This window comes from Ciconia boyciana, chromosome 2 (assembly GCF_034638445.1).
Source record: "Ciconia boyciana chromosome 2, ASM3463844v1, whole genome shotgun sequence".
Classification (NCBI taxonomy): Eukaryota; Metazoa; Chordata; class Aves; order Ciconiiformes; family Ciconiidae; genus Ciconia; species Ciconia boyciana.
In genome coordinates, this window is record NC_132935.1 from 151,992,861 (window position 1) to 152,009,299 (window position 16,439).

A 16,439-nucleotide genomic window follows, 5' to 3' on the forward strand; every position below is an offset into this window, starting at 1 on the left:
GTCATTTATATTTCTTTAAGGATAACTGTAATGGTGCTTTTATCTTTCATAAAGGCAGTTTTTCCTGTGGTTTAATTGCTGCTTGAAAAAAATAAAACCAAAAAAGCCCCCAACACCACCTAGAAAATAATACCTTTATTAAGCTATTAAATGTCCTCCTAGTATGCTACTTATGCATTGAACTGCTTTACCAATAAGTTAATTTCTTATTTAAATTTTGTCTGCTTCTCTTTCCTTCTCACTTTCATCTGTCCATTTGTTTTCCTGTGGTGTGATGACAGGAGCAGCAGTTTGTGCCCCATCCATATGAAGTTCAGAACTGTGTACTGAACATGACTGTGGCTTCATGTGAACTTCAGTCACAAATAGCCAGTCTATGCAGCAGATGATATTGAACGATTAATCTTTGTACTCTAGCTCAGCCAGAAATTTTTTCTCTGTTAGAATAACATGTGATTTGAATGTTAAAAATCAGATTTGCTGCTTCAGTGTTAGTAATGTAGAATATGTTTGAGAATAGCACTAACTCTAATTCAGTACTTCTCTTTTGAATGAGCAGACCACACTGAACCTACTTCTGAACTCACCAGCACATCAGCAATGAGGACAGTTTCACAAACTGCAGCTGCAGCATCCTGTAGATTGCAGGAGCTCTCCGAACAATTGGAAGGCAAATTTAATAAGAATTCCTGTGAGATGTTTTCCATTGGAGAGAACAAAGCGCAAACAACTGAGGATATCCTCGATAATTCCAACAAAACGATGTCAATTAAGGAAAGGTACTTAAATTTCACTTCTTTTTAAAATGATCTCTATAAATACAGTTATTAGACTGATGGTATAAAAAGAAGCTTTAAACCTGTTTCTGAAAAAGCTAAGCAGTGATTATTAGGCTTTATTAGATGTCAAGTACTAACAGCAGAAACATGCAGCTAATCTCCCTGACGTGTGTATAAAGCAGATGGTGGTGAATAAGAATTACTGTTCAAGAGAACATGATAATCTGATTTTGAAAGGGCCACCTGAATAATCAATAAGTAGTTCAGAAAATGAAAGTTGTAAAAATACATGTTCTAGTTACATTTATACTGATATACTCAATATAATTCCCCAGGTACTGCTTTCAATTACAACAGGTATAATGCGATTTTTTTTTTTTTTTTAATAGCTGTTTTTTTGTTGGTCAATGGGAGTAGTCTCTTTTAAATAAGCCGACTACAGGGAGTCAGGGATAAACTCTGTGATGTTTCCCTCTCTGCTTCAGAAATACATGGTTGCCATTTTGACTTCTGAGAACTTACTGTAGGGATTTTAAAAGGGTAATAAGTTGGACAGGTTTGTGGGAGTATTGGAAATATTTTTTCCAACCCAAGATCATTCTGATCTGAAACAAAATGTTAAGTATTGTGCGCTTGTGCGAACAGCAGGAGTTCATGGCAAGAGCTCCAATAGCTGCTGTAGCACTTGTAAAAGTCATTCTAATTTAGTTAAAACTTTGAGAGTATAAACTCAGACCCAACTGTAAGAGGATCTCATCGCAGTCCAGTGAGTAAAATTACAATTATTTGCTCCAGGTTGACAAGTAGGCCTATTTTTACTTCAGTTTTCTGCAGTGAAAGCAGAACCAATAAATAAAAATAGCTGCTTGATTAAACTTCCACTGTGTAAAAGTATTCCTGCACTTTGTGAGTTGGGTGTGATATTAGGAACTCCAAACCATTTTTTTTTTTTTTTTAGACATGATTACAAAGCATACTTCTTAAATTCATGTATTTCTAGGATGTGTGTGTGTCATCCTCATTTATAGAGCATCCCCACTCCCTGTTATCCCCTTAACATAAAGAGGGGGTGCAGGGGCAGCTACAACAGTTGTGCAGTCTTAGTCCCCCTTCTGAAGGATGTAGTTACCTTTTTCACTTTACTGTTGTTTTGTTTAAAACAACCTTCATCCATCCCGTCCCCCTTCTGTAAATATGTCAACTGTCTGGGCAGATAAGGTTTAACACCAATAACTTCTGCTTTATAGATGGTAAATGATCTGCCTTTGCTCATCCCAGAAGGGAAAGAGAGGTTGGAGGGGAAGGGAAGATCCAAGTATTAGCAGCTGTTTCAGTCGTAAATTTAATGCTTCAGTTGAGTTGATCTCTTGAGGAACTGATGTTAAAGACCGTCAGTCACACTCGCAATCTGGAATTGCTTTTGTTAGGCCTCCAAGACTGTCTAGTCAGTCCCAAAGCTGACAAAAGAAAATACCTGCTGTCTTGTCAGAAGTTTGTACATTCTGATTCCACAAACGTCTGTAAATGGCAGAGCTGGTACCAAAATGTTTTAGCCTTCCAAAATACCATAGTAGTCTACTTCTTGGCCCAGAATGAAAAAAACTACAACTAGTCATTTTCTTTTCTTTGACTATAGCTGATGCCAAGTACTCATAAACCTCAAGGAACATTTCTGCTAAAGATTAACTATTACACTTCAGATTTATTTTTTTCCTTTTACTTTCACTAACTTCATCTTCCCATCCAGTGGATTTTTCTGGCTGTGTCAGACATTCTTTCACCTTATGGAAGAACAGCTTTTCCACAGATGTAATGATATTTGGGCAGGATGCATGCATGCTGGTCTGGATGAAAGTGATTTTCCACAAAGACTTACTTCACTGAACTAATATTATCCTTGTGGAGTGACTGCATACCTGGCATTTTCAGAATTACCTATATTATATGGAAGAATGAAAATCATGATTTTTCAAGGAAGAAAAGACACCTATCCTCTCTTCTTCTGCAAACACGCAGCTTGGAGGTGAGGGGGAGCAAAGGCTCATATATTTGAGTAGTTTTGGCTGTGTTTTGTTTTAGGCAGCCAGGGCGAATCCACTGATGTGTTATCTATGAGTGGTAGAAACCTTTTTTAATTGTCGTCAGGAAGAGGAATGTCTTGGAGAACTTCAAATGGAGCATCAGTTGCGTGTAACTACCTGTCTTTGTGCATTTATGGAGACCAAAGTTGCTAGAAGGCCACCCTATCAGCTCCGCTTTAGAAGTCAGCTGCATGCCATGATCACCATTTAAAAAAACTACAGATAACTCTAATTTCTGGTGGACCTCTTGCCATCATTCATTCCTTCTCAGGAAGAGCCCAGCCTAAACTAAATTTTCAACCTTTTATGATGTATGGATGCCAGAACAAGATTTTCTTATGCAGACTAGTCCCCACTATAGCAAATTTATGCACTCTTTAACAGTCGGCTTTCTTTTTGTAGTTACTTATCTCATATTCACCTCAAGGATTTATTATTTAGCTGAAAAGAACTGGTCAAGTGCAGCCAATGGAGTACGTGTGAAAGCCAAGCCCATGTCCAGTTTAATCTGCCTCAAGGATAACACTAGTAGCTAAGATACTAAAATATTACCACAGAAGAAAGATGCGTCATTTTGGACATTTTTTGCCAGGACTTTTGCCAAGGCCTTTCATACAACAGTCCTTGTTTAGGCAAAACCATTGTTCAAATCTTGTTTCTATTTCCCTTCAGTGTTAATCCAACATTTTGCCTTCAGCTGTGAAAGCTTTTGCTTTGAACCCATCCTGACACCTCTGGGATGACAATCATTCTATCTTGATGGCAGATACTCTATCTCAGTAGCAGGTGAGAGAAGGATGCAGAGCAAGCTGTCAAAGCTGGGCAGATATATAAAAAGCTTTTTTCTTTCAAGAAAAGACTAAAACTGATTTTTTTTTTCAGATTGGAAAAGGAACTTTTGGAGGCAAAAGCAGTATGAATAGAACTGTGAAAATGAATAATGAATGATTATTCATTATTTATCAAAAGTGGAAAACTAGAGGTATGCAATGAAACTAGTAGGCAGCAAGCCTTAAACAAATACAAGGGTTAGACCCAATAATAGCCTTGTTTTTGCAGGCTTTCCAAAGAATCAGCTGCTCTCTACTTTGAGTTAAGCTACTGAGCTGGTGGGTTTGCTTTTGTGTGAACCAATTCAGTAGTTCTTGCATATTTATTCATACAAAAGGGTGCCCTCCAATTGTTGCTGAGTCAGAGCAGTCTGAGTTGATTGCTGTTTCCATCATTCGAAACAAGTGCATGGCTTTAGGTTTTACACAGCAGTGATGTTTTCAATGGCATACTGGGCACACATATTTCTTTAAGTGGTGATTTCATTGCTCAAAACAGACAAATGTGTGTTCTCACTCTGGGAACGAGTTGTTTCATTACATATACAAGTGAAGAGTGGAGCACTAGTATGAATCTGTCCGTATGACAGAGGAGAAAACAAAGTCTCCAGAGACACAGAAGCATTCTTAGAATTACAGATTTTCTCTTCCTGATCAACCAAGCTGTTTGGGGAAAAGGTCTAGGGCAAATACCCTGCAGTAATGTCAGGTTAAAAAAAAAATAAATTTTGTTTCTGCCTGCTATGTTGAGCAGCTGTAGACATTTTTAAAATCAAATCCATCTTAGGCCAAAGCTGACCAAAATGCCTTCCAGCTTCAATTATCGCAGATCATTTCTAAGCAAAGCTGACCTGAGAGAACATAACTACTGAAGATAATTCAACTGCATGGTAGCAATTCAGTCCCATCTCGGTCTCCTCCACAGTTTCACACATGCATGGATGCACTCCAGAAGATTAGTTCTGGGCAGTGAAATCTTGTATACGTTCTGGAAACAATGACCATGGCCTCAACTCCTTATTGTGGGTCCTTCTCACCCCTACTCATCCCATGCTGTGAGGTATGAAGCAACAAGGCAATGTGAAGCCTGCCAGTGCTGCCTGCCTGAGCAGGAAGAGAGGAAATAACTGCTTTCTTGAATACTAACATTCTTACTGCCATTGTATTCTGTGGATTTACTGTTCTCTGCATTCTCAGTTTTTCTCAAATGACTGCGTTAGGACCAATTGGTCATCCTTGAATAGGTCAGTAGGATGGTTGCACCCCCTGGATTTTTGCAGGAAGCAGCTGCCTGAAACTTGGCTTCTGGCTAGACCTATTCGGTCCTACCCCTTCCTTCTCCTCAGAGTTTCAGGACAAGACTTACTGTGAGGGTAACAGTAATCACATCTCTAAAGGAATCTCCGTATCTTGTGGTCAAAATAGATTGTCAACGCTTTAACTACTGAACCTGTTCAAATACTAATAGGGTTAAGGGGTTTGTATAATCCTTACTAAAATGCCCTAGATTAAAGAAAGTTATGTAGTAAAACTTAATTCAACTAAAATAAGAATTATTTAGTGGACCAATGCAACTGTTTGCACAAGTACTGCAGATATACATTTTATGGAGTACTAAGAATGATTTCTGAAAGCTAGAAAATTCATACAAATATTAATTTCTGAGGAAGGTAAGCTGAAGATCATGCCTGTGTAGACCTCGTATTCCTAACTGACTTCCCCTACCCCCAAAACTAATCACCTCAGGGTTTGTATGGACAACTAGGTTCTAATTCTAGCAAAATAAATCTACATGCTGTCCCCACCAGAGCCAGTCAGCGTCCCTTTGTGCTATATTCAGAATTTTGCTCAAGGTTAGGAAATAGCACTTTTAAAAGATCCTACTTAACCTGAGGTTAATGGTAATCCACATTTTAAATATATGACATCCTTTAAACGAGTTGAATCTTGCAGATAGATTTCACAACTGTATTATAGTTAGCACCAAGTTACTAGTGCATTGGTACTACTGATTTGTGTCACAGCAATGCCTGAGCTAAGCAAGGAGGTACTACGTGATCCCTAGTAGTCTGATAGTAACCTCAGTCACTGGAGTTGTAGTGAAAGCAGTAACTGCAGAGTTGTCATTTGATGTGCCTGATGAGACCTAATTGGTGGGTTCCTGCTGAATAGACCTCTTTCTTCTTGGGTTTTAAGGAAAATAATTTTTAAAATCTTTTTTTAATGAGTACAATAAAGACCAAAGGTAGGATTCATCTTATTAACTTTGGACATTTACAGCATAAGCATCCATAGCCGAGCTAGTCACTGTCCATGCCTTATCGACAGAAGGGAGGAAAAAAAACAGTGATTAATCTAACCTATTTATGCATCTACTTTAGGATGATCTGCATTGTACCTTGGTCTCCCTTGACTGTATTGGCAATTTCCACTGACTATACAAATTAACTGGGGTGCCTGTCTCAGAACTAGGTGTCTGTGTTTTGACAGATGATTCCCATTCAACATGTTCAGTAAAGGCTTGGTGTTTGTGAGCTTTGTATATGTGTATGAAATGTAAAGAACTATAGTTAATGTTAGAAAACTTAATTTCAAATTCTCTTGAATGCAGCATTAGTGAAACAATAAGGGTAGCTTTTGAGGATAACAGGAAGTACAGTGTTTAAAGCTACCTATTGGCATGGTTTTTCTTCTAGGTTGGCATTGCTGAAGAAAAGCGGTGAAGAAGATTGGAAGAGCAGGCTCGGCAAAAAGCAGGAGTATGCAAAAGTGTCTGTTGCTGATCGTAGTGCGCAGATGCAAGAAGTTGAACAGCTGTTGAAGAAGGTAACTCTATCCTTGTTTGGAGAAAACATCTTGCTTGAAATGCTTCAGCTTTTTGAAGATGCATCCAACTAGACAGGCATGTCTAATATTAGCTACTAGCTCCTGCTATTCCTCTTGTTGTCAGGCTTGTTTAAAAAACAATTCTTCCAACATGAGAGCTCTTTAAATGAGAATGTCTTCACCTCCCATTATTATTGGTTACAGTGTCTTTACATCAGCAGATTATGAACCAGTAAGTGGGCCTGGAATGTTTACAGGTATAACGATTTAAGCCTTTTCTTCCCCCCAGTGAAAATGGCTTAAGACTTTAAGTTCAGGTGTTTTCTTTAGTATGGGCGAGCTTGTAAAAATTTCAGATTCCTAAAGCTGTGTTGTCTCTGTGCACATACTTGTTTTTGACCAGTGATTTTGGATCCCAGAAACACTGAGGAAATGAGGATACCAGAGCATTCATGAGCCGTTTGGCTTTTGGTTATCTTGCATGACATTTGGTGTTTGTGGATAGCCAAAACCACCTGGGCAAGGATTTTATCTGTCTTGTCAGTGTTAGTGAATAGAGTGGGAGATGGGTAGAAAGGTGTAGGGGAAAGGGAAGCCTGCATTGTTAGCACATTCTGGCTGTCTATACATGAGTAAGTTATGTTGCCCAGCAGGAGTGGATCTGTAAAGCAGAACCATTACTGATGAGGACCTGCTATCCATGGCATACTTACTTGTTTTGCTTCAGTGAAGTTTTGTTTCAGGCTAAATTTAGTCTGCTCCTGTGGCCTGACTGCCGTTGGCAGCCGTGGTGTTACATGGGAATCCAGGAGTGCGCTTCAGGGCTTAGTTTCATCCAAAAGCCTGTGCATTCTGCAATGTGAACCAAAGCATAGAAAGTGAGGATGACGGGGAGATTTGCTTCAAAATGGACTGCTGGTTCAAACGACAGGACTAATGTAGACTTGCTTCCCTTCTGAGTCTAGTATTTTGAAAATGACAGTGTCAGATAAAATAGGCTGTTTCAAAAGCCTTTAATTTTTGAAGGAGTATTTTCACAGAGGACAAGTGAAGATAAAATTTGTGTTATAAATTTTACTAGTGGGGACAGTAATCTTTGGATCCAATTATTTAGTTGTGAAAATGCTGCTGCTTTAAATAGTATAGGCAAACAATAACAAAAACTCTCCTGTTCCATCAGTATATTACAAGTAAGTAGTTGTTACACAGTCTGTCATTATTGAGGATAAATCTGTGCCTGAACATGTGACTCATCAATGGTTGTGCATTAACTGGACAGAAAAACAAGAAAGCTGATTTTTGCAGTTTGTTTTATGGGTTTTGTTTTGGATTTGCACTGTGGACTTGCTCAAAAATCCAGTTGCTAGTTTGAAAGATGTCCTGAAGCAAAAATAGTTTCAGTGAGGAAAGCAAAATTGCGGTCACGTTTTTAACAGGCTAGTCTCCAAAATGACAACTGTTGAGATCGGATAACAAATGTACTCCAGCTAAAGACAATGGGGTTGAGAAAAAGCTTTAAGCAGCTGCCAAGATTTAGGCAGAGACAAAACCTTTGTTCTCTTTTCTCACTCCCCAGCACCCATATCCTCCCTGCTGTGTTACCATGTGCAGCAACTTCACTCAACATAGCACAAGTTAGGCTTTTAAAGCAAGTAAGCGAGCATGAAGTGCTTGAAGGGTACAAGCTTTGAAGTGACAATGCTAGCAGTGGGAGTTGCTATGACACTGGGTCACCCACTCTGTTGGTTCATGTTAGCTCTTGGCTATTTAGAGCCTAAATCAAAGGATTTGCATGACTGCCAATGGGTGAAATCTTGGATGTGTAAGAAAAAATGTTAGTCTTATTAGATACACAACTCCCTGAACTGTATTGATATTTGTGATGCTGATTCATTATGTGATACAATATAAATAATATCAAGCTTCCCTAAGTTGACCACAATGCTTACAACGCACCATGTCAGCTGCCCTTAAATCTGGAAATGCTATTATTGATAATTAATCAATGTGATGGCTATTATCCTTTGAGGACCATGAAGCAGTGTGCCACTGAAGTCTCTATTTGTAGAAGAGCTTTGAGACTACGATGTACTTAAACTTAGTGCTTTCTGTTGCTGGATTGCAATAAAAATGCAGGAATTGTATTGATTACTGTGTTTTGAGCTAGGTAAAATACAATTTCCACACATGGCAATCATGCATCGACAGCAAAGGTGTGTAAACTTCTGTCATGCCCTGCTGGTTCAAAATAATGCCTGAAGTTTTTACTTGCAGTTATGTCACTCCTGTTAATGTAGTCAGACACCTTTTTAGGCCTTCTTTTGTGTGTGTGTGTGTCTCTTAAAAAGGTTATCTAACTTGTTCTGGAGATTTGATTATTGAAGCATAGCTGTATAAAATAGACGTTACTAGAGTACATTTAGATTTCTTATAAACAACAAAAGTTGAAAGATTCATACTCTTAATAAAATAGTTACATCAAATAGTGCTGTTTGATCACTTCTAGTCAAAATGCTTCTGCACATTGTCTTCATGGTGAGATATTTCTCCAGATGTGTTATAGTCATTTATATGTAGGCTAAACTGTAGAAAAACCATAAAATTCATGGAAAAGCTGACAGAGCAACCTCAAATGGGGAAGAAAAGGGAGTAAAGAATTAACTCAAGGAGATACAGATGAGGGGGGAAGTTGAAATTTACTTGGAGGTCCAGCATCTGGTTTGATGATTGCTGGACATAGGAGGAAAATTTGTTGGAAGCTGTGAGACTTCTTAAATTACTTATATGTACAGTAAAACATACTTGGACAATTCAAAGAATACCTCTAACATCAGGGGAACAACTGTACACTGAGGAATGTCTTACTGGGGAAAAAAAAATCCCTTTTATTTGGGAAAAATATATTGGATTTAGTATATTTGTATTCATCATCTTAGGTTGGATGGAAGACTTCCAGTTTGTTGGGGTTTTTTCATGGATAGAAAAATTAACTAGTTTTTAAATCTTTCCTTAGTATCAAAATAGCAAGATTTACTGGAATGAAAATTCCTATTTTATAGTCAGCCATTTTTAACAGAATCCCTGATTGATGTGATTACCAGCTGCATTGCAGTCACATTAAAGCAGTGAATGATATTTGAAATGCGCTTAATTCTTATAGCAAGTTCAAATTGCAGCTCAGCACTTGTGTTAAAGGCTAGGGCTGAACAGTCAATTCAAAATTACTCAGAGATTAAGTGTGTAAAAATCTTAAAGGGGGTAGGCCCTTAAAAAGTGACCTTTAGGCAAAGTATTAGTCTTTTGCTGTGGTAATAGTTTTATCCATTTCATATATGGCATCCACCAAGTGCTCATATCCAGTTCTAGTCAAAGCTGAAACTCTAATGATTAGGCTTCATTTTGAGCCACTCTAATGAGCTGCATTCACCCATATTCTGTGCGATGTTCCACATTTGCTTTAACCTATAGAAAGGAAGAAGAATTGTAGATGATAAAGCCATGTCTAATCAGCTTTGGGTAAGCCCAGCTCTGAGGCAGGGGTTATTTGTAGGCTTTGTTTAGAATGGTGAACTCACCTTTGCTGAGTGCTGTGGGCTTAGCAATTCCCTCCAGATGGCTTTTGAGTATCTCAGTTTTAGTAAGCATTCTTTCTTTTCATCCAGAAAATAGATGGCTTGTTATTCAGCAGGGTCTGATTAAACTTGCAGCAGAATTATTCACATTGTGGTTGACATGGTTCATCAATTGAATGGTGCATGAAAACAGAGACATAAAAATTATCAGCATATTGAAAGTGTATCTTCTGGCTGTGCTGTTTCGTTCAGTGTTGAGTTGTAGTGATATTGTTACTAACTTGTTTAATCCCTGCATGGAATGGCTTTGGTAAACATGCTGTTGTATTATGACAACATTTTTGATTTCTGGCTTTCCAATAGGGAAAACATTTCTAGAAGATTAAAGGATTCAGATCTATTTCATTTTAAGAAATTAGGGGAAGACAAGTTATTTCCCCCGATCTCCATTTCTGATAGTCCAGTTCTTTTCTAATTCCTTTGCTTTGCTTCTGTCCTTGTCATAGGAACCTGTATACGCCTCTACTTACTCTCCTGTTATACCTGCTCTCCATAAATTTCATCCTTTTCTACCTATTAATCAGGTGAGCAAAAGTCTGCACAATTTAAATGCTCAACAATTTCAAGTAAGCACATGTTGACAGGTTGTTTTTTACACAGGAAATTAATAATCCTCTTAACTGATTAACCAGCTTAGTAAAGGCTGCTTTAAAGAAACATAGTATTATGCCACTATGTTGTGTACTCTTCTTCAATATAAATTCTGCTAGTGTTTTTCTTATGGTTGCTTTTCTAAAAATTCTGTATCTGTTAGACTATATAGGTGAGAAAGTAAATGAAGGAGACATTATTGCATTCATTATAACACTGAAAACTTGTAAGTTGTTAAAAAGGTATATAAAAAGAGCAATATGTAACTGCACAGCATTTATTTTCAAATAAAATGCTGTGTACCCTGACTTCTCTGTAAGTAATGTGCATATATAATGTAAGACATCATCAGTTTATTGACTGTAAAAACCAAGCTGTTCAGAGGTGACTTTCCTATAGTGCTTTTCCCTAGTCCCTGTTTAAAGGATTTTTGCCTTGGCACATCCTGCTTCTGTTAGCTGACTGTCCCATCTTCCTGCTTCCTTTAAGGTCTGTAGTATTAGTTTGAAAGAATCGAGCTCTCTGATTTCTGATGAACATCATCCATGGAGATGGAAGGTGAAATGCTGTATAAACTTCCTATTTAATTATTGGAGGGAGAAGTAAGACAGAAAATTACATTCAGATCTAAGATGCACATTCCCAAAGCAACTTCTGGCAACAGAGTTAACTTTGTGTTTTCTTGGGAATAGAGTTCTGCTGCTGGTTCCAATAAATGTTAGAGAAGCTTCATGTGAAATGTTCCTCAAAATCATGTCCATACCTCTTCAATTCCATCATAAACAATTTGAAGAACTTACTTATGAAGAATTAATAGATAATGAGAAATATAAACTTTATACAGCTACTTAACAAAGTTGTCTTTGAGCAGAAGTAGAATACTGGATCTTGATCTGAACAAACAGTACCTGTTTCACATGATCACAGGTAAAAAAAGCAAAGGCAGGAGTGGGCAAAGAAACAAGTTGAAGAAAAACATGAGAAAACAAGGATAGCTCACTGGAAGGTCTCAATAGATCTGTGCAAATCTAATTCTGCCTTATTACACCTCCTTGCCTCCTAGTTCAGATCTGTGGTTGTAGTACTACAAGGAATCCATTGGGTTCTTCATTCCCACACAAAATACACCGTATGTCGCATGTGGGGAGCGTTCCGACCAGCATGCATAATGGCAGTGAATCCAAAGGGCAGATATTCACTGCTAGAACAGAGGATGATGATTATGGCAGAGGCTACTGGAACTACAATAAAAATTTTGACTACTGATATTTACCATTTCCACATTCACTTTCATAGTTGTTTTTGAGGATCATCTTTTACTCTGAATTTTTTTAAATTAAAAATTAAATTTGGGGCTAGTAACTGAAATGTGTTAGTGTTACCTCTTCTCTGTAAGCTCTGGATCTAATATAGCTTTGTTACTATTTACTTCAGATAACCTATTAATTTTGTTGTGACAGAGTTCACCAGCTCTATGTATCTAGAAGGTAAATATATAGTCTAACTTAACATAATAGCCCTCCAGTAGTGAGAGGAGGTCCTTCAATGGGCTGTTCATCCCATCTGTCTTAAAAGGGGAACACCCAAAAAGTTCATCTTTCCATTGACTGTGGTGAGCTACATCGTGCCCTCGAGCTACATCATGCCCTCTTAGAAAGCTGCTTCCTTCTAACATAGTGTCAAGGTGCATACAGATTTGTTTGGGTTTTTTCTGGCACCATTGATCATTCTGTTGTTTGCACCAAACAGAAGTTGAGTATGTTCTATTTTGCTGAAACCACTTTTGAACAGGAAGACATGCATTTGCATTTGAGTTTTCTCCTTATAACAAGACCCATATAAAGTTGCAAAGGAAAAGAATACAGAAACTTTTCCATACTTGTACAGCTGTTGGATTCTTCTTGTACTTTTTTTTGTCTTAGGAGCCTAAACCAGAGAAGTTACTTGTATTAAAAAGCAAATAGATAATTTTTGGATTCTTCTTTTACATAATTTACAACACTGGTTTTAAATGGATCCCCCTTTTGAAAAATACATTTTTTTATTTTTTTTTTTTTATGTTCATTCTTGGTTTGGACTCCCCCAGGCAGGGGCAGTCTTGATCTTCAGCAGAATACCATGAATTCTCTTATTTCTTGCATCAAAAAACAAAACAAAACCCCAAACAACAAACCAGCATGCTAACAGACTACTCTCAGTTGTGGTCTTGTGACCTAAAGGGGACACTGCTTGGAATGGAAAATTGTAGCGTACAAAATGGAGCATTTGCCTAGATCTGGGCCCTTCCTTAGCATGAACTGAGGCTGCAAAAGCAGCAGAGTGCCTGTGCATACCCTCAAGAAATGTGTTGCAGTGCTAGAAAAGACCAATATCATCATCCAACCTAGCCAAGCAGTGCGAGAAAAGTAATCCCTGTTTCTAACTGTTCTTGCATTGAGTCTATAAATCCTTCACAGACTTAAATCAGATCTTTTAGAAAAATATGCAGTCTTTATTCTAAAATGTCAACATACAGAAAATTCACTGCAACATTAAGTAATTTTTCATGTGTAATTACTCTCGCTGGGTAAAATTTAACACTTAATGCTCTCTGCAGTAAAAATAAATACTCATCTGATTTAATCTGAGGTAGATTTTTTTCAAATCTTGAAAAAATATTTTAGCCCTTTCCTGAAACCCTTCAAAATTGTCAGCATCCTGGATAGAAGTGTAGAGGATGGAAATGGATGAGCTATTGCAGTACAGATTATCTGTTCAGAACAACTGTTCTATGGGAATCTTTCTCATCTTTTTCTGTCTTCCTAATTGGCTGGGTTTTGCTTGTTTCCCTTTTCAAATAACATTTCTCTCAAAAGCCTCATTTACCGGATTTTTCTGATAACCTTTTTTTATCCATCTATGGGATTATTTCTTCTTTATCTTCATCACTCTTCTGTATGTTGGTGTCATCCTGAGGGTCTTCTCAGCAGAAATGTATCTTTTTTCCATGTGCATGAAAACATTTTGATCATAGTTGGGCCAAATCAGATCACTGCATGGCTCTTTCCTGTTTAGAAATAATTTTTCAGTCAGTTAACTAGTTTGCAGCCTGTAAGCTGCGCTGATATTTTTATATTGCTCAAAAACCCCCTCAGAATGTCATCTGTGATTAAGTCAAAGATATTAAAGAAATCAGAGGCAACTGTGTTAACATATTTAATCATACTTGATCTCATCAAACTTACCATTTTGATTAAACCTGTTTTCCATAATGCCATGTGGAATGGCATTAATTACGTGCCTGTGCTTTGATTCTTTATTGATTGTCTTACAGCAGTCTTCCCATGAGTGTCTGGAACAACACACAGCTTCTGTGACCTGTACCTTCATGCTTTAGTTCTACTTCTTCTAAATATTGTCCCCATCTGAGTTTTTATCAGTCCCATACATTTTCCCATTTTCAAAGGCTTTTTTTAAAAACCACTACTTGTGTTTGGGACATCTCCTATTCCAGTTATTTCATGTTGTTAGATGCCAATTCATCTGATCCTTTTTCTGTTTCACTTCATTTTAGGAATTTATCATTTGTCGGAAACAAGAGATATCGGTGAACACATGGGTTTATTTTTCATGACAAATTAGGATATTTCATTGAATGTAACAGCCTTTTTTGTTTAATGGAAAAATAGCATTGGAGCTGTTGTCTTCCTAAGCTTTTATTTATTTCTGATACACTGAAATAATTCTTGTTGTGGGTTTTTATTGAGGTCTTTAGCTCCCCTTATCAAAATGTCACAGTTACAAATTGGAGATTTATTCTTACTTCATATCTTAAATTTTTTTTACTTGGAAATAAAATTTGCACTTAAAAGCTTGTCAAGTTTTACCTTTCTTGCCATACTTTCTCCCAACCAGAATGTGCTTTGAGCAACTCATTCCTCCATAAATGCTGTCATTTGGCAATTGTGACGGCTTTGTAAACTACTCCCAATTACCAGGTGTAATTGTTCTGAAATTTCTTTTGACAATTGTGTTGGCTCATGTTAGTTTTCCAGCTATAGAAAATTATTCTTTCTTTTAAGCATCACATATACTTTTGTTTTTCACCAGGACTGTTATAGCAAATTAGCAAATTAAATGGGTTAGGGGTTGCTTGGTGTCTGTTCAGCTTTTTTTTTTTTTTTTTTAGTTAATTTGTTCATTAATAGAGGAAGGTGGGAGTCTTCATGCATTAGGAAGAGATCTAATATGGAATTGCTCTGAGTTTTGTAACATGCACATCCAGTCTGATTGATTTTTTTTTTTTAGGAACTCCAAGGATGTTTTGCCCAACGGAGCAGCTTGAAATCTTCCATTTAAAAAAAAAAAAAAAAAAAAAAAAGCCCAAACAACAAACCACAACAAACATGTTTGTTTCTACTGTTAGACAGCTACTTAGTCTCTTTTGTCCTTTGACAAGGCTCCAGAATTACTCATGATCTTTCTTACAATTTACATGTGTAGTGATTAACACATACGCATTCCAGGTCTGTGTCTTCAGAATTTCCAGGTCTGTGTCTTCAGTAGCTCTGCAGACTCTGGAGCTTCAGATATTTGCTGGAGACAAAATTGAAAATTAAGCCCCCTGTCACTTAAAAAATATATAAATAATATATATGAAACAATCCATATAACACTACTTCTTTCTGCCTCTCCCTTGCTTCCCCTCATATTGCAATCAAAGTCAGCATCCTCACTAAGTTAAAAGTATTTGTTTTGTGTATGAAATTTCACTTGTGGTTTCATTAGGTATATGTTAATTTCCTGCCAAGATCTCCTTTAGTATGTTGCTGTGGGGTTTTTTTCTACCGGCTATTCATCCCAGAGGTGCCTGTGCTTCAGACATTGGAATGGGTAGAGACTGGGAGAAGAGAACAGAGATTACTTCCAGTGTTTTTATTTAAAGCATTCAGATGCTTTTACAGAAGAGGAAGCAATATTGAATAGACTTGCATCTTGTTATTTCTGTTGAGCACTTTGGAGTTTTAGGGAAAAATCAGAGGTTTTTATCTTGAATATCATGACTTGCAGTCATAGCGTCTGGCTGCCCAGCTATCTTTCCTAATAAACTGAGAGCAAGCATTAACTGCAGAAGCCTGCGGAGGTACACGGAACCAGAGGAAATAGTGGAGGGCTCCCATGTCGTAGTCCTTGTACAAGGCACTTCTTGGCTTGTCTTTACTCTTCTGGCTGATGGATATTGTTCCTGCTAAATGCTGAAAGCTATGAAATCTCTATTTCAGTGTGTGCTCTGCAGTCACAAGAGTTTTCATATAAAGTGACCAATTTATTTAGTCTGTTTGATTTTAAGAAAAGAAATAAATAAGAATATCTGGGTGTATATCTCTTCCTTGTATCTTGAAATGGAGAAGAGTGTTTACTTTATGTTCACAAGCTTTTGGGTCCTTTTTCATTTCCCCTCTGTGGTTGTATGAGCTAGAGCTGTGATAAACCTTTAGATGTTCTGTGTTTTTTCAATTCTAGCAGCCAGGTTGGGAAGAAAAATGCCAAATGGCACACAACGTGGAAATAATTTTAGAGTTGACAGTCCCATGCACTGAAAATACTTTTATACTTGATTTCTATGCAGTATAATCCCTGAAATGTTGCTACTTTTTTAAGATAAGTGCATCGAAGCAATATTTGTTTGGCCTGACCTAGCTACAGCAGAATATGTAAATT

General features: G+C 37.4%; 1 protein-coding gene across 18 annotated transcripts in view; it reads left to right on the forward strand.

Moving 5' to 3' along the window:
* The window catches only part of SVIL (supervillin), a 158,529-nt gene that overhangs the window by 106,328 nt on the left and 35,762 nt on the right, over window positions 1-16,439 (forward strand). For 13 of the 18 annotated variants that reach the window (XR_012041231.1, XM_072854562.1, XM_072854551.1 and 10 more), the window contains 3 exons: window positions 560-779; window positions 6,387-6,516; window positions 10,595-10,672. Coding sequence is in view for 17 of the 18 variants with exons in the window: in XM_072854562.1 (XP_072710663.1) it covers window positions 560-779; window positions 6,387-6,516; window positions 10,595-10,672 (428 nt within the window). In the remaining variant the exon portion in view is untranslated. The remainder of the gene's footprint in view (window positions 1-559; window positions 780-6,386; window positions 6,517-10,594; window positions 10,673-16,439) is intronic. The other 5 variants (XM_072854555.1, XM_072854556.1, XM_072854566.1 and 2 more) reach the window with 1 other exon arrangement.